The 27,424-nt window shown below is 37.2% G+C and overlaps 1 protein-coding gene across 1 annotated transcript in view; it reads left to right on the plus strand.

The window, feature by feature from the left end:
* Positions 1–27,424, plus strand: part of LOC134732839 (EGF-like and EMI domain-containing protein 1) — a 633,219-nt gene that overhangs the window by 566,983 nt on the left and 38,812 nt on the right. The window contains 1 exon segment of the mRNA XM_063619963.1: positions 980–1,111. Within this exon segment, the coding sequence (XP_063476033.1) occupies positions 980–1,111 (132 nt within the window).

Genomic DNA, 27,424 nt, shown 5'->3' on the forward strand with positions numbered 1-27,424 from the left:
TTCAAGCTTTGTGATATAGAGTAAGTCACTTAACTTGTGGGAGCCTCTGTTTCTCATATAAAATGGAAATAAATTTGCTTATGCCATAGGGTTCTCTTTTGGAAATACGAGCTAATTTACATAAAGTGCTTAACAGAGTTAGTAATCAACAGATCGGGTATGAATATCCCAGAAAATATTATAATTCTGTTATTCAGAGACACTGCCAGGACAAGAAGATACTTCACAGCCCAACTTGATTTGATGTAACTTTTCATAAGTGTTATATTTTTAAGAAAGTTCCACCTTTTTCCTTGGGTTAAAAAAAATGCTTTCCACCAGGTTTCTAATTCCAGTGATTTATATGGAAGAACACACACTGAAACCTCTCACTGAGCCCTCAGTGGTCCCTGCAGCATCACCTGTCCTTTGCTAGTTCAAAGAACAGTCAACAAAGCAGATCACTCTTTCTCTTCTCCCACCTTATGCATTGTACACTCTCATAAAGTACACAGTTCATAAACCTCTGGTGTGATTATTTTAGCTCACAAAAGAAGCAAAGTCTCAGAGAACAGGATTTAGGCAACCATTTGAGGGCAACTTCCTGAGTGCCACGCCTCCTGAGCTTCCTTTACAAATTACATCTCATTTTCAGGTTTTGTTCTGTGCAACTGCTGCTAAAGATATATATCAAAATTGCTTCCATTGTTACTGTCTGAAAAACCACATTTTCAGCAAAAAGCCATCCTCTGTATCTGTGTTTTCAAAGTGACAGATATAGCATCATGTTGATTTCTTCAGGGAATACTTTTGGAAGTGTTATAAATCCTTGGAGGCTACTAGGATATTTCTTTGCAGCTCTGTCACACACACACACACACACACAGACACACACACACACACACACACTTTTCCAACTTGGTTAGGCAACAGTAGAAGTCTTGGACCATTTTGAGACAAGTCTACATTTCTTTCTTTCTCTCTCTTTTTATTTTGTAAGTCTGCCCAGATGGCCTTTGGGGACCAGAGGGCTGGTTCTCCTCTGCACCCTGTGAAAATGGAGGTCAGTGCAACAAAAAAACTGGAAATTGTGACTGCACTCCTGATTACACAGGAAAATCCTGTACCATATGTAAGTCATAAACCTAGATGAAATAACCAACAAAGTTAATAAAACTGTTAACTTTAAAAATGCTTTTTTTTCCTGCTATACAAGGTATTGCTACGTTAGGATGCCTGTTCCCACTATTTATTGTTGTGTAACAAACGACCCCAATACTTTGTGGCTTGAAACAATGATTTAATATTTCCCTTAATTCTATGGTTTGATGAGGCGATTATACTGCTGGTGTCCCCTGGGGTCACTCATGTGACTGCTTTGGCTGGTAGATATTTGAGAACATACTGGGCATGGCTGGGCTGCTCAACCAGGGAACTTGCCCTTTCCTCTACAAAACATTTCCACAAGGTTAACTTGGACTTTCCCGTAGCGTGACAATTTTAAGACAATAAAGAAGGAGCATTCCAAAAGTGTGCGAGCAAAAGCTATGTGAGGTGGAAAAGCCTTGCCTCAGAAGCCACACATTGTCACTTTCACCACATTCTATTGGTTAAAGCAAGTCATGGGGCAAGCCAAGTTCAGGGGGAGGAGAAAGAGATTCTACCTACTGAAGAGAAGTGTAGCAGAAGCTCATTGCAAAAGACCTGCGAGTTGAGAGATACGGTTGCAGCCATTTTTGGAAGCAATCTACCGTAGTATGCTATTTAAATTTATACTGAAAGGCACTTTAAGAACCTACTAGACTAGAATTATCATTCTTGTCAGATGGGAGCAGATTAGAGAGTGATAAAAAGTGATTAGCTACATCGAACTAGTTTCAAGGAGCCAGTAGAACTACTATCCTGCTGTGCCTTTTTCTGGTTGTGATTCTTTGTAAGTTGTGCTAACCCTGCCTGTATCACCTTCTCTACTCCATTGACAGTGAAACACAGTGACTTGAGAACGTGAGGAGAGCTATGGGCTGGATAGTAATTATGCTATTGTTTTTTACATTACTATTTATTTGTCTAATAGAGATTAGCAAACATTTGTGATTATCATTTTATGAAGTGTGAACAGTGATTTGAATTAGCTTTCAGTGCTTAGGCCTTTTCACTAACCAACAAATATATAAAATCAGAAATACCATATATAAAATATAAGCAGATAGTATTTAGCACTGAGCTAATCGTATGATCACTTTGGGAAATATTGCTGCCCCTAAGGAGAACCCTCAGGCAAAAGTTATAGGACTAGATCTTTGATCACTTTCTGGATATAGCAAGATACTTTATTTTAGAACCGTTATTCTGGCACTTTTGACAACCATTTCAAGCAGTAGAATAGTTTACTGGAGAAGCAGTTGGCTATCCCTAACCTACTTGTTTGCTTCAAAAAAAAAAACACCGCTTAAAGGTAAGAATTTACATATTCAAAAGGTAGTTACTTGCTATTTCCACAGTGAAGTGACATTTTCTCTTGTCTAACTCAACTTTAATGGAATAATTATTAAGCAGATAGTGATAAAGTTTACACTGTTCCAGTTGTCAATTGATATAAATAGACCACTTAAAAACAAGTGAAGAAAAAGATAAACTCATTCTTTTAAAATATTAATTTTCATAGTTATGTTACAGTTCTTTCCTTCTATGACTTCACATCCCAGAAAAACATTTCATGATAGTCCTGAGAGATTTGTTAGTGATAAGTAATACTATTTACATTTTATTAGCAACTTGATAATGATACATGTATTGAATTCAATATGCAAAAATATTCCCTGACTCCTAGTCCAGTCCAATTTTAGTATTACATGCTATTATCTGATTTTACACACACAGACACAAACACAAATTATATAATCACCATAATAAGATATTTAGGAAAATGAATGGAGCCAAACGATAGAATTCATTAAAAATGCTTCACGCGTACCTCACAAAAAATGTGTGTGGCATTTTAAAAGTGGCTTGTATTTGAAGAAAAGCATACAACATTTCTCTAAATATCCTGTTATGGTGCTCACAGAATTTTAAAACCTAGTTACTCTGCATAATGAACTGTAAAAATACTCATAGGCTGAATAAGTAACATATTTTAGAGTCAGGAAAGACCAAAAAGCTATGTTTAAATATATTGGCTTTTTAATAAATCCTGTTGTTTGGAAGTTATAAATACAAATACTTGGGGAAAATCTTTTTAAATCTTTTATTTCACTGTATTAAAAAAATCCTCTGGATTATGGTAGATTGGATTTTGTTGCTGTTTTTTGTTTTTACTTCCTAAACAGTGTGTGTATGGTGTGGCATGGCCATGGGAGTGGAATCACAGGCACTCTCACACCCTTGATAAGAATATATCATCTCTGTGAAGGGCAGTTAAATCTTGTATGTCAGGCCTTTTAGCAAATAATCAGAGAAGGGCTCCCAGCCTTTTCTTTATCCCAGCATTATTTATAACAACAAAAAAAGCTTAAAGTAGGAACAACCTAAATACCCACTAGAAGGAGAATGATTGAGCAAATTATATAACATATCACTGGACTCTACTGAGGCCATTAAGTTTCATGTTTTAGAAGAATATGTAATGTCAGAAAAATTGACATTGAGTTGATGTTAAAAGCTATATGTAAAGAATGATTCAAATTTGTAAGAACGTGTAGCTATGTATGTATATGGGAAATTGTAGAAGAGAGGACAGCAGTTTTTAAACAGTGGCCATCTCTAGATGGTGGGACTATGGGTGAATATTTTTCTCCTTTATACATTTCTGTCTTTCTCATATTTACTGGTTTACTACTTTTTCCTTAGCAATCAGAGAAAAAAATGGCATCATCTTTAGACCAATTGTTGACTAAATATCCAAGAAAAATAGTTATCTATTCTTAAAGTATTCTCCGTTGGCCTAAACTGTTCCCATAATAGTGAAGATACTTTTTTCCTTCAGTTATATTTAACTTATTGCTATTTTAAGACCATTTTCTCCTTTTTCTCCTATTGTGAATATTAACCATAGCTCATCAGTACTACCAAAACTCTTGAAAAATAAACACCTAAAAGAACATAGTAACATTTCCTCTGAATATTTTATTTCCCTTTCTTCAGAAACCTCATTTTCTATTCCTTAGTCATTTAGTGATTACTTTTATTTTTCAGGAACACTTACAAAACAGGCCGCTTCACTATTAAAGGAGAGAAAATTAGAATGGAGAAAAGACATGGGAAGGGAGATACTAATTCCAAATACATCCGTGCTTCAAATATTATTTGATCAAACTTCATAAAAACCATAATGAACACAAGTGTAAGCCTTCCTCAGTGCTAAGCTGGCAAATGTCTAACAGGCTCTATGAAAGATAAAAGCACTGGATTTTAGTGTTTGCCGATTTCCAAGGTATAATACTCCTACCGTGGTGATTTCAAGCAATCAATGTGATCTCAAATGGGGCTTGCAAAATTCCTGAAAATCTAACAGTTGGCTTTCCCGAGCTGGTAGTTGTGACTCCAGCATACCACTGGCTGACAAATACTTGTATTCTGAACACACCAATTTCTTAACTTTTACTTTCTCTTTTGATATGAAGAAATTGTTACTTCTCGGGTATCAGTTTTATTTTACTGTTTCTGAACAGATAACCCGATTGACCTTTTTGGTTGAATTAACCAACAAATAGTTCCAACCAACAAAAATTTGCTATTTAGATAGTCTATTTTATTTTTGAGACAAAAATCAATTGTTTGGCTAAATGGATTCAAGATTCAAAAAACAGACAAAAGAAGGTATTGAGTTGCTTTATGTGTAAACACAGTCTCCTCAGTCTTTTACTCTAGAATTCATATAGCTGGGGTTTTGACTCAATCTAGAGAATCCGTTAACAACCTCTAAGCTGTTTTCCAACTTCCTCTACCACACCCAGCACGAATGAGGGCTGGTATTTCCTTAATGACACACTTTTGTTTAAAAAAAAGAAGAAGAAGAAAAAGAAAAGACAGTTATCAGTTATCCAAGGTAGAAGTAAAAGAGTATGTGTAAAGCAAGGCAAAACAGCAAACTAGTTTTAAAAATTAGAAAAGCAATTAAAATCTTAAGTATTACCAACACAAAGAACTAAGGTACAACAAGATACTTCCTCCTCCCTGAAACAATTGTAAATCAGATTTTTAAAGTTGCTGTAAAATAAATTGTATTTAAATAATACATCTCCTATCCTTTCCCACAGTGAGATGCATTTCCCTTACCAATCTGGCTCTCAGCAGGCGGTCCAGCCTGATGAAGTACCAGCAAAATGTCAGCTCCCACAGAGAAGTGCTACAGAGGCGACAGTGCAGCAGTGACAGGCCTTTCAAAAAGCTATTGTGCAAATTCAGTTTTAAAATAGGGATGTGGTTGAGGACTGATGGGTATTTCATTACCAATGCGTTCATCTCCCCTATCGTCCAAGAGAATGAGAGGGGGTCATGGTGCAGCTGATATGAAGCCATTAAGTTGAGTAGCGGTTGATTTGGTCTTTAGAAGATTTGTCTTCCTATCTTTATTTTCGAAAAGTTAATATTCAAATTAGCTGTCATTTTTAGTACATACCTGCTTGATCACTTTCTAGTGTCTCAAATAGATCATTAAAAACAAAGTTAATCATGTCATTACTTTATAAACCTCACTGAGCTACTGATACTGTTCATAATGAAGTCTGTAGCACTAAAGACCCATCATCAACCTGTCTCTAGCCAGCTTTTGACCATGCTTATGTATACCCTACATATTTTAGTCATTCCCCCAACATCATGTACATTTAAAACATGGTACCATTGTTCATTGCTCTTTCCTGTAATACATGTTTTCTTCTTCCATTTTTATTCTCTCAGGCATTTATTCCTCAAGCATTTTTATTTTCCAGTATATGTAAACAAGCGAAATACTAGAGCCTTTCCTTCCATAGCAGCACCAATCATATCGTATTATAATTAGTTGCCTGCTATTAAGACTGCTTATCATTAATTTTTGTACACCCCACTTTTCAATATACAAGGGGTACTCAATAAAGATTTGCTAGATTCAATTAAAGAACATTTTTGACAACTTAAAATTCTATTGAAATAATTTTCTGAGTAAAAAAAAATAAAACTTGCAAAACACAGCGTTTATGATACTGAAAAATACCCAGTAACAAATACTCGTTAAACTGGATTGAATTACTCAGCCTTTTAATATAGCAGGAGGAAATCAAGAAAGCTGTAGCACCACAGCTTTATTGGTCTCTACACCATTTCTGAAAACACTTTAAATGAGAAGATTTTTCAATGGATTAGAAGACTCACATCAGACAATGATGATTCCTTAGCTTCATCTCAAGAGTCCAGATTATTTCCTTCTATACTCACTTTCAATGTATGCAATCATTCCTTTTAAATACAACAGAGTTACCTTAGAAAAGTGAACAAATGTTGGCTGGGCGCAGTGGCTCACATCTGTAATCCCAGCTACTCAGGAGGCTGAGGCAGGAGAATCGCTTGAACCCGGGAGGCAGAGGTTGCAGTGAGCTGAGATTGTGCCATTGCACTGCAGCCTGGGCGGCAGAGTGAGACTCCATCTCAAAAAAAAAAAAAGAAAAGTGAATAAATATCTCTGGCTTTTCGTGTCTGTAATGAAAGAAGTCAACTATATCATAATATATAATATATAATTCAATGTATAGAGAATAACATTATGTAGTAAATATAGACATGCTGTATAGTGATGTATTACTCAAAGCTCATGTTGAGTATCTACTCTGTATTACACACTGTGTTTTCTGTTTTCCATCAGTATGCTCACTTAAATCTCAGAACAACCATCTGAATTTGGTACTATTATCACCCCCATTTCATGAACGAGGAGGCTGTATACAGGAAGAATTAAGTAATTTGTCTGAAGTAATGTAATTGAGAACTAGATAATCAGTAAAGTACATACCAATATTACGTATCTATCAAATGAGACAGTGCTTTCTAATATTAATTTTGTAGCTGCCTGCTTATAAAATTGAGAGAAAATAAAGGAATTTAAGATTCCATAGAAAGAAACCTAAACAGTCAGAAATTTCCTTAAGGTTGTTTTATTTTCGGCCCCACCTTTGCAGATTGCAAAAATCGTTGCTGACATAGCCGAAAACATTGTTGAAATGTCAGATGCTATTAATACCCCATACTCAATTTAGTGGTGGAGGGATGTTGTTTTTGTTTGGTTTGGTTTGTTTGTTTGTTTGGTCCTTATATAGCATATCCAACCTATTTCTACAGCCTAAGTTGCCTGGTACACCGCATTTCCTGGTGGGACCTTGATATCAGCCAATGTCCCTACCTGTTCAACTGGACCAAGCCTAATGACAGATGCTGTATATCAGAAGTTAATTATAGGGCCAGGCGTGGTGGCTCACTCCTGTAATCTCAGCACTTTGGGAGGCCAAGGTGGGTGAATTACCTGAGGTCAGGAGTTTGAGAGCACCCTAGCCAACATGGTGTAACCCTGTCTTCACTAAAAATATCAAAAATTAGGCAGGCGTTGTGACAGGCGTCTGTAATCCCAGATACTCCAGTAGCTGAGGCACAAGAATTGCTTGAACCCAGGAAGCAGAGGTTGCAGTGAGCCGAGATCATGCCACTGCACTCCAGCCTGGACAATAGAGTGAGACTCCATCTCAAAAAAAAAAAAAAAAACAGAAGTTGATTATATATCCAGTTCTTCACCTAACCTAATGACCTAACAAATTTTCGCTACATTCTGCAGATGCCAAGTTGTCTCAGTCTTTTTCCGTTTTTAGAGGGCTACCCAATCTTGACTGTGTTTAAAAGCCTCTTTGTGTGTTGGGGTAAATATAGCTGGCTAGCTGCCTACAGAAATCTGTGATTACTCTTCCTGCTTGCTTCCAGAGTCCTGAATTGAATATCTGGCAAAGCACAAAATAAATTCTTATTTCTACAAAGCAAGTCATCTAGAAGTTACCCTCCAATACACATACCTTTCATATAGACATAGACACAGACCCTTTGTGTGTTATTAGTTGGACTCACAGTCCACTGTGTTCTGCAATTTTTTATCTACTTATGATTAAATTGTATCTACTCATGATTTATATTTACTTGTTTGGCATCTATTCATTCTAGTACTTTAATTTCTTAATATTCAAATATAAGGACCAGTCTGATATATAGAACTCTTTTCTCTCTAATGTGTTTCTTTTTTTAATGCCACTGTGTATAAATATCATTGTGTCTTTTGCAAGCAAACACCCTAAAAAGTCCATATGGTGTCAATATTCTTGAGAAGTTTTCAGAGTACATTGAAGGTGAGAAAGGTCTCAGGTCATAATAACCATTAAGTTTTAATTTTGTTACTATCTCTTGAGTCTTTTATGTACCTATTATTTGTTAAGTATATATGGGGGAGGGGTCCTCAACCCCTGGGCCACAGATTGGTACTGGTCTGTGGACTGTTAGAAACAGGCCTACACAGCAGGAGGTGAATGGTGGGGAAGTGAGTGGAGCTTCGTCTCTATTTACAGCTACTCCCCATTGCTTACATTACTGCCTGAGTGCCACCTCCTGTCAGATCAATAGTGGCATTAGATTCCCAAAGGAGCATGAATCCTATTGCAGAACTGCGCATGTGAGGGACCTAGGTTGCATGATCCTTATGAGAATCTAATGCCCAATGATCTGTCAGTGTCTCCCATCACTCCGAGATGGGACCATCTAGTTGCAGGAAACAAGCTCAGGGCTCCCACTAATTCTACATTATGGTGAGTTGTGTAATTATTTCATTATATATTACAATGTAATAACAATAGAAATAAAGTGCACAATAAATGTAATGTGCTTAAATCTTCCCAAAACCATCCACCCCACCCCGGCCCAGACCATGGAAAAATTATCTTCCATAAAACTGGTCCCTGGTGCCAAAAAGGTTGGGGACCACCACTATATGAAATACTGAAAAAGATAAGACAACATCTTGCCCTCAAGGAATTAGTGCACAATTTAATGAAAGAAGATGTGTAAATCACTTATTTTAATTATATTTTAAAAGATATTGAATAATAGATGTTTGATAGCAAACTGTTATTAATCCTACCAGACGGAACACGTAAAGGCTTTCTGTCACGCGCGTCCATGTGAAGAGACCACCAACAGGCTTTGTGTGAGCAATAAAGCTTTTTTTTATTTTATTTTTTTTATTTATTTTTTTTGAGATGGAGTCTCACTGTTTCGCCCAGGCTGGAGTGCAGTGGTGTGATCTCAGCTTACTGCAAGCTCCACCTCCCGGGTTCACGCCACTGTCCTGCCTCAGCCTCCTGAGTACCTGGGACTACAGGCGCCCACCACCATGCCTGTCTAATTTTTTGTATTTTTATTAGAGACAGGTTTTCGCAGTGTTAGCCAGGATGGTCTCAGTCTCCTGACCTCGTGATCCACCCACCTCGGCCTCCCAAAGTGCTGGGATTACAGGCGTGAGCCACCGCGCACGGCCGCAGTAAAGCTTTTTAATCACCTGGGTGCAGTTGGGCTGAGGCTGAAAAGAGAGCCAGCAAGGAAGATAGGGGTGGGGCAGTTTTACAGGATTTGGGTGGGTAGTGGAAAATTACAGTCAAAGGGGGTTTTTCTCTTGCGGGCAGGGGCAGGGTCACAAGGTGCTCAGTGGGGGAGCTTCTGAGACTTACTGTCCAGGAGAAGGAATTTCACAAAGGTAATCAATCAGTTAAGGTGGGGCAGAAACAAATCACAATGGTGGAATGTCATCAGTTAAGGCAGGAATCGGCCATTTTCACTTCTTCTGTGATTCTTCAGTTACTTCAGGCCATCTGGATGTATACGTGCAGGCTTGGGCTCAGAGGCCTGACACTTTCTTCAAGAGGTGGGATATTATCCAAACCCTAAAGGATGGGTAAAAATTACTAGAGTGGGCTGGTATAGAGTTCATCCCAGGTAGAGGTACTAGCATGAACAATGGGCTAATGGTGTGAAAAAATATGCACATATAAGATATAAATGGAGTAGTTTGTATGTGATGGGAAATGAAAATAAAAGGCCTAGAATAAGGGTCAAATGATGAAAAGCCCTGGATGACACATTAAGAGATTTAGGCTTTGTTTTTGATTTGGAAGTAGTGAGAAGGATCTAAGTATTTTTGTGGGATAAATGAATATGAACTCAGTCGTATCGTGCAGCACGTCATTGTATCTCTGCTCTGTTCAGCATCTGTGTTGGTGCATGCTTCTCTGGTTGTGGATAAAGTTCCAGAAAACTCACAAAACTTTTCCAGTCACTCAATTTTTGTTGTATAATTCAATTCAAAATATCAAAACTTCAATTTCTAATCAAATATAAAGCTTGTTCCCTTGGCTAGCCAGGCCTATCACAAGCTCAAAAGTGGGGAAGAAAGAAATGGTGGACTTCTTCACTCTGGCCTCATCCGGCTCTTGTCCTCCACCCCTTTCAAGGAGCATCCTCTTCAAGGATGACTTCTATGGGGCCGCTATCCAACCTGTAGGAAATGTGCTGTTTTACTTTGCAGGTTGTTGAAGTGTCATTCTGTAGTCTCTCATCTTCAGAAGCAGGTCAGATACCAGCTCATGAATCTTCCAGTTTCCAGGAGGCTCATATTAAGCTCTCAGAGTGATTCTCTCAAAGCCCTCTCCTTTGGTTGAAGGCAAGAGGAAAGTACTGCATGGAGAGGGGAAGAAGAAATCAGCAGTCCTCTGACAACTCCAAAAGTGCTGTCCAGCATGGTAATGAAAATCTGCAACTGGGGGTCAGATCCCCTGCCCTCTTCTACCGGCTTCTTCACTTAGGCTCTCTGTTAAGTTAGATAGGTACTTAAGTTGCCTTAGTTTCCTCATCTCTAAAACGGAACTAATAAAGGACTTCTCAGGAGATTTTTATGAGGATTAAATAGCTTCATATATGTTGTACTCTTTGAAGGGCATTCAGCACATAGTATTACATACTAATTTATAGGCTAATAAGAAACTCTCTCCTTAATGAAATCCGTACCAATCTTTTAAAATTAATCCATAGCATTTTTGTATACCTTCAAAGTGGCTGAAAAGCTAAGAATCACGAAACTAGACTAACAGTCCTTAGTGAGACCTGAATAAATTGTCTGGCACACATCGATTTTAGGTTTCTTTTGGAAATCTGGGGCAACAAAAAACATCCATTCTGTATCCTACTATCTAGTCAATACTAGTTTTATCCTCATAATCTTATGAGGTATGTACTGTCATTATCCCAATTTCCAGGTCAAGTAAGTGAAGTGAAGCACAGAGAGATAAACTAACTTACTCAAGGCCACATGGTTAGTGAGGAAATTAGGATTGGAACACATGTGGTTTGATTCCCATAACTGCTCTTAAACACTGTGCAATGCTACCTCTCAAAACAGTGTACACATATGCACACATGTTTTGAACAGGTTTTAGTGACTAGATGTAGAAGATAAAGGCGACTGGCATTTTAAGCTGTACAAGAAACAGGGAGATGCTATAAACCAAAAAAAATGTTATTTGGTAGCATCATTTGAGTTATGCTGAGCGGAACATGCATGAACAATATATTGGAAAATAAGTTCCAAAGAACTGCAAAGAAAGATTAAAACTGGATTGTAGACATGGAAGCTTTATAATAGATACAGGTTTGTGAGATGACTAAGTGGAAAACTCTAAAAGGGAAAGCCAAGAGCACGTGAGCAGGAACTCAATAAATTCCCTGCCTTTAGGGGGATATATAGGAAGAAAGACCAGTGAATGAAACCAAGATTTACGTACAGACTCGCAGCCTTAAAACTAAATTTGACTTGCAAATGTGTTTTGAATGACAGGCAAATTCATTTTAAAATAGGTGATTCGATATTTAAAAAGACCAGAAAACGTAGGAACACTGGACCCGTGTTCCTGTGTGGGAACAAATGACCACATTGAATGAACTCTTACTTCTTTAGGTGGGGCGGGTGCTTTCTGGTCGGTCATGGTCCCTACCACTCCCTCGTGCTTCACCTGCTGAGACTTCACCTACTTACTCCTGTGTGTCACCTTCTTGGCCCTTAGGGACTTGTATTTGTGATTCCTGCTTTAGAAAGGTGGAGAAGAAAAGAGAACTCAGATATAAAATTCCTGAGAAGGATGGCTTTCAAGAAGAAAAGATAACCACTCTCTCACCTGCTGCTTAAACAAAGAAAAAAATAGAGGACTCATGAAGGAATTTAGATTTAGAACTTGGTAATTTGGGGAAGACATAGAAAACACATTCAGTAGAAAGAGATTGGAATGTATGCTGGCGGTAAGAAACAAATGGAAAGTAAGGAAAAATTTTTCAAGTTTTATATTGAAACAAACAAAATGGCTAATCAGTTTTTTTTCTCTATCGATGGAATGTTTATAAAGTCTTCTTTGACTCTGCAAAATACATTATCTCTCCTGGGCATCAACCTGTGTCATTTGCCTATTGATGAATCTTATTCAATCTCAATCTCTCACATTTTAGGTCAGGTCCAATGTAATCATGGTAGGAAGGATTCTAATCCATGAGAGTTATTAATATTGAAATGAGGGCCGGGTGCGGTGGCTCACGCCTGTAATCCCAGCACTTTGGGAGGCCGAGGCGGGCGGATAATGAGGTCGGGAGATCAAGACCATCCTGGCCAACAAGGTGAAATCTCACCTCTACTAAAAATACAAAAATTATCTGGGTGTGGTGGTGTGTGCCTATAATCTCAGCTACTTGGGAGGCTGAGGCAGGAAAATCACTTGAACCAGGGAGTCGGAGGTTGCAGTGAGCTGGAATCATGTCACTGCACTCCAGCCTGGTGAGAAAGAGACTGTCTCAAAAGATAAAACATAATCGAAATGAAATCAAATACCTGGAAATTTGCTTTCACATAAAACTTGCAAAGAATATTTAAATAATTCTACTGCTGGATACTTCTGAAAGTAACTGTTTTAACTCATTGCATTTTTTTTCTATTGTCAAGTCTTAATTTATCTTTCTCCCTCTCAACCTCTCTCTCCACCTCTCCCTGACACATACTCTTACTTACACACATATAGAATATTTCTATTATGCATTCTTTGTTATAATTCTTTGACATTTTAACGTCTCTGAAATTAGGGAGTGTCTTACAACAGGTGGCACAGAATTACATAACTATATTTATAGCTTTCTTATGTAGTTCATTTTCTAGAAATATATTGAAGGAAAGTGTCTGTGACTATATTACGAATAATTTCCATCTCCTGGGCCCAGAGGGAGATCGAATATGAAGGGAAAATCTGATGAAATATGTGTATTTAATCAATTTTCAAACAGTTTGAAGTGGCTCAATTTTAAATGCCTGATTGATAATAGTAGTTATTTCCAAGTTGGAATAAATAACTGCCTGTTGGCTTCGGAGACAATAGTGATGTTCAGTCTGAGATACTGTATTTGCTTTTTTTCTATTACAAAAATGACAGGCCAGAGAAACTGGGGGGAAAAAAATTCTTCTGCTATTTTAAGATACTGTCGCTCTCACTGTTTTCGTGCCATCATTAATCAACTGTCTGCATATGAAGAAGAAAGGAAAAAAAGGCTGTAGACCACTTAATGTGCCTTACTTTAGCACAGTGCAAAGAACTCAGACTTCCTGTATGTCTACCTTTGTGAGCGTATCCACATAATAAATGTGTCTTGGAACCTCAATCTGATATTTTTCAAATCTTGAAAAATCATTGAAATTGCCTATATATTCCCACAAGGATAATGTGTGTTAGCTATTACCAGGAAAATATGTTTTATTACACAATAGAATCTGAAAATATCCACTGTATATTTCAAGTGTATGTTACTAAATTTTAATTTAAATTTAGCAGAATGAAAAATGATGGTGGCAGAATGTTCATATATAGTGTACATAGAAGTTTGCATTTCAAAGACCATGTCTATAATTTAGGCTATATGATCAATAGTCTGATTTATATCTTTAATAATCATATTATTTAAAAATTATTTAATACTTTATTCTTTACAAAATATTTTTACATTTATTATCTTGTTCAAACTTGGAAAATTATGCAGAAATCAATGATGCCCACTTAAATATTAGAGCATTGTTGATATAGTAAAGAAGCCAATTCCAGTTATATTTAGTGTCTTAAATTATTATTGCCATCAAACTTGAACTATATGTTCTCTATAATGAGTAATGTGCAGTTGTATAGTTGCACTATTTTGGATTTTATGTATTTTTTTCTCCTCTATTCTAGATTTTTGAAAATTAAAAGTAAGACAAATCTGGTTGAAAACATGAAAAGATTATGCACTGGATGATAAATGGTCTTAAGAGTTTCATGCAAATGTTTGCAAATGCCACCCTTTGCAAAGTGGCACAGTCCTGCAGCTTAGCATGCAAGTACATTATCCACCTGACAAGATAGTGAAATATCCCACTCATCTGTTCAGGGCTAATTTTTCAAATTTTAATAATTTTATTAGTCCCTGGCAAGGCCTTTTAAAACTTTGCAAAGAGTACTAATAACTCATTAAAGATTAATTATATGTCAGATTTGAGGTCAAAGAGTTTGAGTGGTATTCAGTTATCTGAATTAAAATGCATCTACTCTGTAAAACAATGAGTATTGAAAGACTCTACCTTTCCTACTAACACTGAATTCTCTTTTATGAAAACATATACACATAAACATTAACTCGAGTGTCTTTAACAATTAAATGAGACAGCGATGACAATATGCATGCAGAGAAAAAGATTTGCTATAGAGGAATGTCCGTAAGGAAAGACTAGTTAACTCCTTAACCTTATGTAAGGTTAACTCCTTAGCCATATGTAACTCCTTAACCTTATGTAGTTTGATAACTGGAGGACCAAGCAGAAGCTCTGTCAGTTATGAAGTCTTCCCCAATCTAAAATCTGTATGTTGTTCTCATTGAATGTAACCACGAAATTTAGCTGGGCATGAGTTTGAGACTAAGAAGATAAATAAGAAATAGGTGTCTAAATAAAGAATAGAGGAATTTTGAGAATTATGAAGTATTAGAAAAGAGAGATGGGGATGAAAAGCAAGATCTAGAGTCTGTTTTGATTTTTTTAAATTGCATTTATTTATTTATTTTTAAATTTTATTATTATTATACTTTAAGTTTTAGGGTACATGTGCACAACGTGCAGGTTTGTTACATATGTATACGTGTGCTATGTCGGTGTGCTGCACCCATTAACTTTAGATAATTCTGACGATGTGTTCACAGAGCCAGTAAAACGACAAATAATAATAAATGTGAAAGGAGGCTTAAATGCATTAAAATTCTTTAAGTGAAAACTATTTAAATCATTAATGTATTTCAAATGTGACCTCTGGTGAATTATGTATTATTTTCCTTTCATTTTCCTCATCTTTTGAATCGGAATAACAATAATGCTTATGTTGACGAATTGTTGTGAGGACAAGGGTTACAATATTAAAAAAGCCTTCTCAGGGTGCATCTTCAACAACTAGTAACTTTTATTATGCCAATTAATTTTTAAAGTATCCAGATATCATTTATGAAAAACTTTTAAAAACAGTTAATTTAGTGAACTATACTATATTACTTAGCATGGTTATGCAAATTCTTTTAGTTATTTTTACTACCAATTTTGGGGAAATGATAATTTCTCTGTCTTTCAAAGGGTATTTTTCTCATTGTACATGCTTGAAAATCTATCGCCAAAGGTTTACTGGTTTCCTTTCTTTGTAAGACATGCTTTAGGGGGAAATTATCGTTTCTTCTTGGAATTCTGGAATTTGAATTAAAGAGTCTGCCAGTCAGCATTGCCTGTTTTCCCTTGGTCCTGGCATACAGAACATGAATTGGTTTCCAAGGCAAAGCATTCAATAATCTGTATGCAAAGTAGTATTTTTACATAGCTCTGAATGTCATATCCAAATGTAAAGCTGCCTGTTGCCTCAAGTGTGAAATTCATTCTCATTTAAATTTTATGTTTCTTTGCAACTAGTGATGCTGGTATTTGGGGACTGGGCTGTAGAAACACATGTGACAGTGGTTAAAAGTAGTAATAGCTGTGACGGCACCTCCCTAGCTGCTTCCCCACTATTGCCTTTGTCTTCATGGAAATATGGAGAGAGTTTCATGTGGAAGCTACCCCTGGGCTAGCAGTGAATCTGCAGAATTTAAAGGTCCTAGTCATTTTTCTGAATGCATTTTACTTTGAGCTTTTGAGGTTGATTTTAGTTCAAAGTGCCAGTTGAGGATGAAAAGGTTACTAGAGAATTTGCCTATTCATGATGCAACTCATTTTTCATCCAAATCCCATGTCCGGATCACTTTTAATCTTCCCACTGCCTTCTGTAATGGCTGCTTGCTGCTCCTTTGAGCTACCTTTTTTAATGCAAAGGGTCAATGGCAGAAATTAGTGTCTCCATGGTTAGAACTAGACCTCCCATTTAGGTAAAGTGTTATACCGGAAATATGGATTCCTAAAGCCATTAGTTACAGTAATTGTATGGAGTACTAAAGACTGTACCTCACATGAGATAGCAAAAGTGATAATGGTGGCTATAATCTAAGACCCCAAAATATCCTTTTCTTAGATAGGTAACTTATTCACTATAATGTTGAGCAAAATCATGGATCTATTGCTGTGTATCACACATTGTCCCTAAATTTAATGACATAAAACACAAACTATTATTTTTCATGATCCTTGAATAAACTGGGCAGCTGTGCTGGTCTAGGCCAGACTCTGGATTCTCATATGTCTGTGGTCAGCTGGCAGGTCAGCTGGGCTTGGCTGGTCCAAGATGCGACTGGCTGGTCTTAAGGCCTAGTCTCAGAACTGGCACATCATCACTTCTTGCTGCAGTCTTTTGGCCAAAGCAAGTCACACTCCTAGCCCAGATTCAAGAGGTGAGGAAATAAAGTCCACCACTTCAAGGCAGGAGTTGAAAATCACGTTATAAAGAGAAAAGATACATGTCTGGGTACAGAATTGGGGTCAGTTTTACAATCAACCCCAATTGCTTTTCCGGATTAGGAGGGGCAATACTGAGGTTCCCTCCTATACTAGATCACACCAACTCACTCATGGTAAGTACCACAGGCCAAAAGCAAGATGTGAGGTTTTGAAGTTTTGAATAAGCTCTAACCCTCTGTGAAGTTATCTATTACAATAGCGTTTAAGAAAAATAACTAGACAGGCCAGGCGCAGTGGCTCACGCCTGTAATCCCAGCACTTGGGGAGGCCAAGATGGGTGGATCACCAGAGGTCAGGAGTTTCAGACCAGCCTGGCCAACGTGGTGAAACCCCGTCTCTACTAAAAATACAAAAATTAGCTGGGCGTGGTGGTGGAGGCCTGTAATCCCAGCTACTTGGGAGGCTGAGGCAGGAGAATTGCTTGAACCCGGGAGGCAGAGGTTGCAGTAAGCCAAGATTGTGCCATTGCACTCCAGCCAGTGCGACAAGAGTGAAACTCCATCTCAGGAAAAAAAATTAAAAAAAGAAAGAAACAAAAATAACTAGACAGCTTCATAATGATGTTCTGTATTGATGTTCCGTATTGGTTAATACATTTCTGCAACATTTGGCTTAATATAGATACATTTTACCTGTGCAATGGAGTCTTGATTTCTTAAATGCATGTTCTCAAAGTGTTTCTTCTTGTTTTCTTTCATGTGTGTGTTTATAAATGTATGTATATGCATGTATATATGGATTTAAATGTATACACATATGTATGTGTATATATATTCACATATGTGTATGCATACACATTTCCTACTTCACTTCTGCCAGCATGCCAGCATCCCTGTTATTCTTTAGCACTCTGAGGTACCACCTTATGGTTGTTTACTGAGGTTGCTGATTATTCCAAAGGTCACTACCCAGAGGAGGAGATGTTACCTGCCTTACTGGAGCCAACTAGTTATACAGTGTAAGGGAAATCTAGGTGAGGATGTTAATAAGCATATTTATGCATCTTTTTATGTGGTTGTTCTGATAAAAATTCCATAGGCTCAGCAATAGAGGGCTCAAAATCTGGCCCATAATTTTACACCTGGGGTAGCTGCATTTATAATCCTCCATCAGTTCTGGTGTTGTCATCTTCATTAAGAATTTAATGAGCACCAACAGGCCTAGCTAATGTATGGAAAACAGAGGTGTAGCCATATCCTCTGCCGAGCAAGCTGTTGCATGATTACAGAGCTTCTGGTGTGCATGAAGAGCTGGGCCCTCCCTATTTTTACTTACTTCATAAATCTAGACACAGACTTCACTTTGGGGCTCATATTATTAAGAGGAGACTACAGAGGAAAAATAAACCCCGTTTGGTAAAGTAAATGGTATGCCTGCCTCTGTAGCTACCCATGGTTTATTACTGCTGTATGTTATTTCCAGCAGTACTTATAACAGTGATCATAAGGGACCTTTAAAGACTTACTGATGCCTCTTGGGCAGTTTCAGAATAATACAGTTTATAAATTATTCTGCCTACATATCTTATGTCTTCAGGATTCCTTTTGCCTTGCTTTGTCTGTTGTGAGTATATTTGCATGAAAACAGGTTATTTGGCCCTTTGTCCTTTGAGAGCTGTTGCTTATTCTTCCCCCCAGCTCAGAACCATGCCTTCCATCCCGTGGTCACTTCCATAACCAAATGAAGATTTGTGAACTATAGTGAGAGACACAACATAGAAACATATAAAATCCTAAGAAACCAATGTGATCTTACTGAGATTTGTTTTGTTTGTTACTTTGTTTAACTTGTTTATTGTTGTGGATCCAAAGTTGGCTATTTGGATTGCAATTTGAGTGTGTGCATGTGTAGACAGGAGATGTTTACATTAGACTGATATGTAATTGTACAACTTTTATAGATGTGTCAGAGGCATGTGAAACAGAGCAACTCCATCTTAAATAAGAGCTCGGTAAAATAAGTCTAAAACCTACTGGGTTGCATTCCAGATAGTTAAGGCATTCTAAGTCACAGGATGAGATAGGAGGTCAGCACAAAGTACAGGTCATAAAGACCTTGTTAATAAAACCAGTTGCAGTAAAGGAGGCAACTAAAACTCACCAAAACCAAAATGGCCACGAGAATAACCTCTGGTCATCCTCAGGGCTACGCTCCCACCGGCACCGAACAGTTTACAAATGCCATGGCAACATCAGGAGACAACATTTAGACCCCTATAGGATCTAAAAAGGGGAGGCATGAATAATCCCCCTTTTATTTAGAATATCATCAAGAAACAACCATAAAAAATGGGCAACCGGCAGCCTTCAGGGCTGCCCTGTCTATGGACTAGCCCTTCTTTTATTCCTTTACTTTCTTAATAAACTTGCTTTCGCTTTGCTCTGTGGACTCGCCCTGGAATCTTTCTTACACGAAATCCAAGAACCTTCTCTTAGGGTCTGGATCGGGACCTCTTTTCTGTAACAGATGTAACCTAACCCTCTGCTTGCAATAGAAGTTTTATATTAGAATCAGTAAACTACATGTGATTATTTTTAGTTCATGTCTTTTTTATTTTCCAAGCATATTTAAAATATGAGATTCTATGTTCAAGCTTTATTTGTTGTTTACCCTCATTTTGAGAGAAGTTAAAAAAGAAAGTACCGAATATCCTATGTATGTGCAGTTAAACTTCTATTTTGAGTTACGAAACATACGTATGTTCTAGGTTTTGCAAAAAAACATCTGTACAGTTTTATTTCCATATTTTACAAAGTGTTGTCACTGGAATACCTGTTAAAAATACAAATCCTTGGCCCTTCTTCAGTCCTGCTGAATTAGGTTCTTTGGGAGTGGAGGCAATGTGTCTCCATTTTAAGTCAGTCTCCTAGGCGGTTCTATGCATGTTAAAGTTAGAGAAACACTGCTCATCCTATCTCCTAATTAAATTTGATTATCAGAAAACTATATAGAGAGACCCCATTAATTTCCTGTAGAATTGCCTTCATGGCACAATGATTCACTATTTTGTACTTAATTTTTTAAATCAAAAATCAGTATAAGATATGACAACACGTAAAGTCAATCTGTACTTTTAAGAAACTATCATCAAACAACTAACATCAGTTTTTGGCTAGTATACACAAACCTGCTTTGAACATTTCTTTACAAAGATTCTGTAAGTACATTATGTATTTCTGTGAGGTGTATACCTAATAGTAAAATTCTTGCATCATATGGCATGCAGGCATTTACATTTAGTAAGATACTGTGAGTTTTCCAGAAGTGTTTACATAAATGTGTACTTTTATATGCAATACTCTAGTTGTTCTGTCCATGAAAACATTTGATTTCATGTGTATTCATTTTAGCCATTCTAGCTGTGTGTGTGTAATGTTAACTCACTGTGATTGTAATTTATACCCTTCTGATAATTAATGACATCTATTTCATTTTCATGTTTATTGTCATTTGGATTTTCTCTTTTGTGAAATTCTTATTCCAGTATTGTGCCCATTTTTAATGTATGGTTTCTGCCTTTTATTGTTTGTCTGTAGAATTTCTTTTTTTTTTTTTTTTTTTTTTTTTTTTTTTTTTTTTTTTTGAGACGGAGTCTCGCTCTCTCACCCAGGCTGGAGTGCAGTGGCGCAATCTCGGCTCACTGCAAGCTCCTCCTCCCGGGTTCACGCCATTCTCCTGCCTCAGCCTCTCCGAGTAGCTGGGACTACAGGCGCCCGCCACCACGCCCGGCTAATTTTTTGTATTTTTAGTAGAGACAGGGTTTCACCGTGGTCTCGATCTCCTGACCTCATGATCCGCCCGCCTCGGCCTCCCAAAGTGCTGGGATTACAAGCGTGAGCCACCGCGCCCGGCCAGAATTTCTTTCTATAAAAATATTTGTAATACATATATCTTACAAAGAACCATATGGTTCTTTGTTAGATATATGTATTACAAATATTTTCTCCCACACTGTGACATATGGTTACACTCTGTTAATAATATCTTTTAGTGAAGAGGTTCTTAATTTTAATATGGTAGAATTTATCATTTTGTTATTTTTGTGTTTCATCTTTTTGCGCCCTGTTGAGAATCATTTGCCTATTCAAGGCCAATAATATATTCACTTATTTTTTTTCTAAAACCTTTTTTGTCTTACCTTTTACATTTAATTCTACAACCTATCTAGCAATACATATAAAGGATAATATGCCTTGCCCAAGAGGATTTATAACAGGAATTCAAACATGGTTTTGCAACTGAAAACTAATCAGTGTTGTGCACCATATTATTAGAGAAAAAATTAGGACAAAACTATATGATCATATTAACAGGTACAAAAAGGTGTGTGACAACATTCAACACTCATTACAATAAAACACACCCACACTTATACACACTTTATTTTGCAAATGAAGAAATAAAGAGAACTTCTTAAATCTGATTTTTTAAGACAATCTGTAAACATACATATAGCAAAGATGATACTTGGTGGCAAAATGCTGAAAGCATCCTCTGAGATCAGGAAAACAAGACAAGGATGCTGCTTTCACCACTTTTCAATATTTCCCTGGAGGTCCGGTCTAGCCTAACATGTTAAGAAAAAGACTTACTAGAAATAAACATATTAAATTGCTATTATTCCTAGATAACATGATTATTTGTCTAGGAAATCTAAAAGAAGGTATACATTATTAGAACTAATAAGTAGACTTTAGCAAGGTCACTAGGTACTATGTCAATAAATAGACTAATTGTATTTCTGTATATCAAAACAAAAATGAATTTTAAAAAGACATTTATAATCATATTAGAGACCTATAAAATATCAAAAATCAAATTAGACGCAAGATGTATAATGCCTCTAATTAAAACCTCAAAATATTATTGAGAGAAATTACAGAAGACTAAAAAGATAGGGGCATATACCATGGCCATGGATTGGGAATGACGTATAGTTCTAACTCAATCATAATTAAGATTTCTACAGCATTTTCAATCAGTAAACTTATGCTAAAATGTATGAAAAAGAAAAGACCCAAGAAGAGCCAAGAAATCTTGAAGAGTAAGAGCAGAGCTGACAACTTTCAATGCTAGATAACGCTATAGTAATTAACATAATATATTAGTGGTTCAAATATGAATAAAGAGAACACTGAAACATAATAAAAAGTCCAGAAAATGACCTACTTATATAGATCAATTGGTTGACGACAGGGAGAACCCTACAGTGCAGTGAGTGCGTTAAGTGGATATATTCTATAAATGGTGCTGGGTTCATTGAATATTCATAAAGAAAAAATATTAATCTTGACTTCTACCTCTTACCACATACAAGTCAAAACATTTTACATTTAACTGTACAAAGATATGTGTCTTTTCTAAAAAAAATAGTATTCTTTTTATTTTAAGGAACTATATTTTAATTTGTTCATTTGTTTTTGTTTTGATATCTAGGAACTCACAGCTAAAGCATGCCTGATCACAGTAATTTTCTTTAACATTTCTGGCATAACTCTCTTGTCCTTTTTATTGCACGACAATTGTTCTTTCATCCTTGCTTTAACGATTCTATTTTATGGGTCTCTTTTGTGTGTGTGAGAGTTATTTTAAATCTTTTTTTGAAATAGACAAGGTATAAATAATGAATAAATCAATCAATGAGGCAAGTTAAACTTCTTTTGAAATTTTGAAGCCTGATTGAATTGTCAAAAAGAATTATAGCTCGTATAGTAATCCCAGTAATTACACTTTGATAAAATTGTAACTGTCTAACTTCATATTGCTAATATATTAAGCATATAAATATTACATGGAATGTTCTTTAAATGTTAACATACGTGTCAGTATTAAAAATAAGTAGCATTTACATGGAGAAAGAATCTACTTTTTGTAGACTGCCTGTTATATATACTGGGACAAAAAATAGATTATTTGTTTCTCTTTAGGAAAAGTTGCCTGAATATTGAAATAACTTTTTCATATGGATACCATATGTAGAAGAAAAAGAATAACTGTTTGGAAGGTGGGAAGTGTAGCAACTGAGAAGTGCTTCAAACCCTGTTAGTGATTAAGAATATGAGATTTAAAGTTATTAGACCTATCTGCATAGGAATCCCAGTCCTGCCACTTGGTGACTGTGTCATCTTGGAAAAGTTACTTGACCTTTCTTAAGACTCAATTTCTTTATATCCAAAATGAGAATAATAATACCTATCTCATATAGGCTTGAATCTGTATCTGGCTGAATGTAGGCATTACATTAATTTTTTGCAGAGTGTAATATTTCCATATTTTAATATCCATCGTTTAAAATATTTAATTTTGAGTTTTGGAAGAGAATGAAATTTGAGCACCTATATGCAACAAGCAGACTGAGTATGGAATAACTCAACTAGAGAGCAGGTGAAAAACCTGAATGATGTGGGACAAATAAGAAATTCTGAACACTGTGTGCAGCCCATCAATTGCAATGAGGACCTAGGGAGTTGTAACCTATGAAACTGTAGATGCTGTTGCTGTACTGTGAAGCACTACTGCTCTGACAGGCTCTCTGAGCTCCCATTCCACCTAACACACGTGGCAATAAAGTGCAGCACATGGAATCCATATTAGAGCAATAGCTGCATCTTCAAAAAAATGTTTTAATGACTTCTCTAGTCTGCATTTAGAAGGATGATTTTAGATCTTACGTCTTATCTTTTTCTAGGTTAAGACGCCTTCCCCCTCAGATCCCTGCATTTGGGGAAATTTCTGTCATGGTATACTCCCAGAGAGCATTGTGTCTCATTCAAAATACCCATAGGAAACCTTGGATCTAGAATGTAAGTTCAGCAGCCAGAATCAGAACGAATGTTTGTGGTGGTGTGAGAAGTCTGCATATATTCGGAAAGTTGTATAAGGACATTTTGTGTCCCTCCTTCTTCCACTTCTTCCTCTTCCTCCTCTTCTCCTCCTTCTCTTCCTCTTCCTCCTCTTCTCCTCCTTCTCTTCCTCTTCCTCCTCTTCTCCTCCTTCTCTTCTTCTTCCTAGTCTCCTCCTCTTCCTCCTCCTTCTCCTCCTTCTCTTCCTTCTCCTCATTCTCCTTCTCTTCCTCTTTCTACTCTCCTTCTCCTTCTCCTCCTCCTTCTCCAATTCCATCTCCTCCTCCTCCTTCTCCTCTTCCTCCTCCTCCTTCTCTTCCTCTTCCTACTCTCCTTCTCCTCCTCCTCCTTATCCCATTCCTACTCCTCCTTCTTCTCTTCATCTTCCTACTCTCCTTCTCCTCCTCCTCCTTCTCTTCATCTTCCTACTCTCCTCCTTCTCCTCCTCCTACTCCTCCTCCTTCTCTTCCTACTCTCCTTCTCTTTCTCCTCCTCCTCATCCTCCTCCTTCTCCTCCTCCTTCTCTTCCTCTTCCTACTGTCCTCCTCATCATCATCCTTTTCCTCCTTCTCCTCATTCTCCTTTTCCTTCTCCTCCTCCTTCTTCTCTTCCTCTTCCTTCCCTCCTACTTCCTTCTCTCCTACTTCTCCTCCTCCTCCTCATCTTCCTCTTCCTACTCTCCTCTGCCTCCTTCTCCTCTTTCTCCTTCTCCTTCTTCTCCTCCTCCTCCTCTTTCTCTTCCTCTTCCTACTCTCCTTCTCCTCCTCCTTCTCCTTCTCTTCCTCCTCTTTCTCTTCCTCTTCCTCTTCCTACTCTCCTCCTCCTCCTTCTCCTCCTCCTCCTTCTCCTCTTCCTCCTCCTCTTTCCTTTCCTCTCCCTACTCTTCTTCTTCTCTTCCTTCTCCCCTTCCTCCTCCTCTTCTTCTTTCTCTTCCTTTTCCTACTGTCCTTCTTCTCCTCCTCCTCTTCTCCTCTACCTTCTTCTCTTCTTTTCCTCTTCCTCCTCCTCCTCCTCTTTCCCTTCCTACTTTTCTTCTCATTCTCCTCCTTCTCCTTCTCCTCCTCCTCCTCCTCTTCCTCTTCCTCCTCTTTCTCCTTCTTCTGTTCTTCTTTCTACTCTCCTCCTCCTCCTCCTCCTCCTCCTGCTCCTTCTCCTCTTCCTCCTCCTCCTCCTTCTCCTTCTCCTTCTTCTTCTTCTTTCTTCCTCTTCTTCTTCTTCTTTTGAAGTCTGTATACTGGTGTCTTGAAGAACCATCACCTTTGGAAAAGGTAGATTTTGTCAGCAAAGTGGACCTAAGAAATCTTTTATTGCAAGGGAGGTTTCTAGGTTAATTGCTCTCTTCTGTTGACACCCATAGCTATTGGCACTTGCAAAGGTCTTATTTGATGATTTCTACTGCTTGGGTGACCAAAAGTGCTATATCAAGATGCAAATGAGAGAGGATTTTCAATATTTAATATTAAACCAGCCCTCCTACCTACAGGAAACTGCCATTTCTGCAAATGGTGTGGAATATTTTGTTATATGACAGGGAGTGGAAGAGCTAAGTATGCCCTGCACTTGAACAGCACCCTGTTCGTCTAAGAATTCTGTGTACCTTGTATTACATTGGAACTATGTGGATTACAGCACACAGACTAATAGTCAACCAGCCAAAATAAAATCAAACAAAGACTCAATGCCATCATTAAAAATCTTACTTTAGAAAGGAAGGACCTAAGTAGATACTTCAGTAATCAAATCTAAGGAAGTTCAATTTTACTTGGTTGTGAGAAACATGGAGCATGCAAATACCTAAAATTAAGCAATACTAAAGAAAAAAAAATTTACTTATCAAAAATGATTAAAGTGTAGAAGTGAATCTGCTATCACACAGTAATTTACTAAACTGAAGCACGAGTTATTTTGGATTGAATTTGTTACATAGCTCATGCATGAAATGATCTGTTGCTTGTTCTTGTGACTATGAAACAGCAAAGGGGAAAAATGTATTCTGTCCGAGGCATTGTAAAAATATTGAAAGCTTTGAGCCTTTTGTAGAGCTATATGACTACAACTTGTCATTTATACTTTACAGTCCAATAATTTTTACGCCGAAATCTCAGATGCTTAGCTTTCAGAATTATCTCTTAATTTATAATGGGTTCAGAAACTCAACTCTGGCACCATGAGACTGTCACTCATGTGATTACACTGCCACCATGTGGTTTCAAAGATCCTTTTCAATTAAAAAAATCAAAGATACAGCCTCTTACAAAAAAGAAAATGATAATTCAAGTATTTTCTCTATTTTTCTTGGTCGTTTGTCCTGTTACAATATTATACATAGTGTATGGATTCTCATGGGAGGTATGACTGGGGCAGAAATGTAAGAGGTGGTAGTATAGGCTAATAATTATTTGTAGTTCTTCATGAATTCAGCTTCTGCCAAGTGAATACCATCAAGAACTTTGCTAGCAGGTGCTACCTTCATTGACCTTTCCTGAATAAATATAGCATTTACAGTGTCCAGAAGAATCTAAAAAATTCCTTACAGATGTCAATAGGCAAGTGGTTCTCAAACTCGGTTCCTAGACCAGCAGCATGAACATTCTTGAGAAATGTATTAGAAATGCCAGTTACTGAGCTCCACCCCATGCACTGAATAAGAAATTCTGGAAATGGGGCCCAGCAATCTGTTTTAAAAGCCCTCCCAGGTGATTCTGATGCTTGTTAAAATTTGAGAACCACTGTTAAAGACAATCACATCTCTCAGGATAGATTAACACATATTTCTCTAGATAGTGCTAAATTTAGCCACCTGCTTCTGCCCCCACGCCCCCCCCACCCCCCGCAAAAAAAAAAATCCACAGAGAAGTGAAAGACAAAGGTCCAGGGCTTCCTATCAGTTTGGTTGACCAGCACCCTGAAGCTCTCCCTGGGAAGGAAGAAGCAGGTCATCTGTGGGGGTTCCTGTTCCCATCAACTGCCCTATCAGCTCTACTTCTTCCCTATTTAACTGCACCTGAAAGAGTTACTACAGCCAATTAGGAATAAATCTTTCAACCTTTTGGGATTATTGGAACACAGTCAATTATGAAGGGATATTATATATAAGACCACTTTTCAGACATTAAAAATATAGTTTTTATATATAAGCTAAATATATAGTTTTTATATACGTGCTAAATATAAGCTACAAATTGGAAAGTCTCCAAGGTTTTAAGAATGTTAAAGAACGGTGCGATGGTATGAATTGGAGACTCCATGCCCTGTCATTAGAGCCAGACACTAAACTGCTTCCCAACAGTTTTCTGTAGTCATGCAGAAAGCTTGGCCCCATGCTACTAGGACTTCTGATATTTATAATATGAAAAGTCAGAAACAATAAATTTTATGTAAAATATCAAAATTTTAAAGTATGAATTCAAGTTTAAGTGCATGTATAAATAAATAAATGAAAACATATCTGCCAGTTTGATTCCATCTACTGACCTCCAGAATCTTGTTTCTGGGGTAAACAGTTAGGGAAAATTGTGGTTATCAACCTCAGCACACATTTATGAACATATGTATGTCTGATATTGAG

This window comes from Symphalangus syndactylus, chromosome 17 (genome assembly GCF_028878055.3).
Source record: "Symphalangus syndactylus isolate Jambi chromosome 17, NHGRI_mSymSyn1-v2.1_pri, whole genome shotgun sequence".
In the NCBI taxonomy this organism is placed as follows: Eukaryota; Metazoa; Chordata; class Mammalia; order Primates; family Hylobatidae; genus Symphalangus; species Symphalangus syndactylus.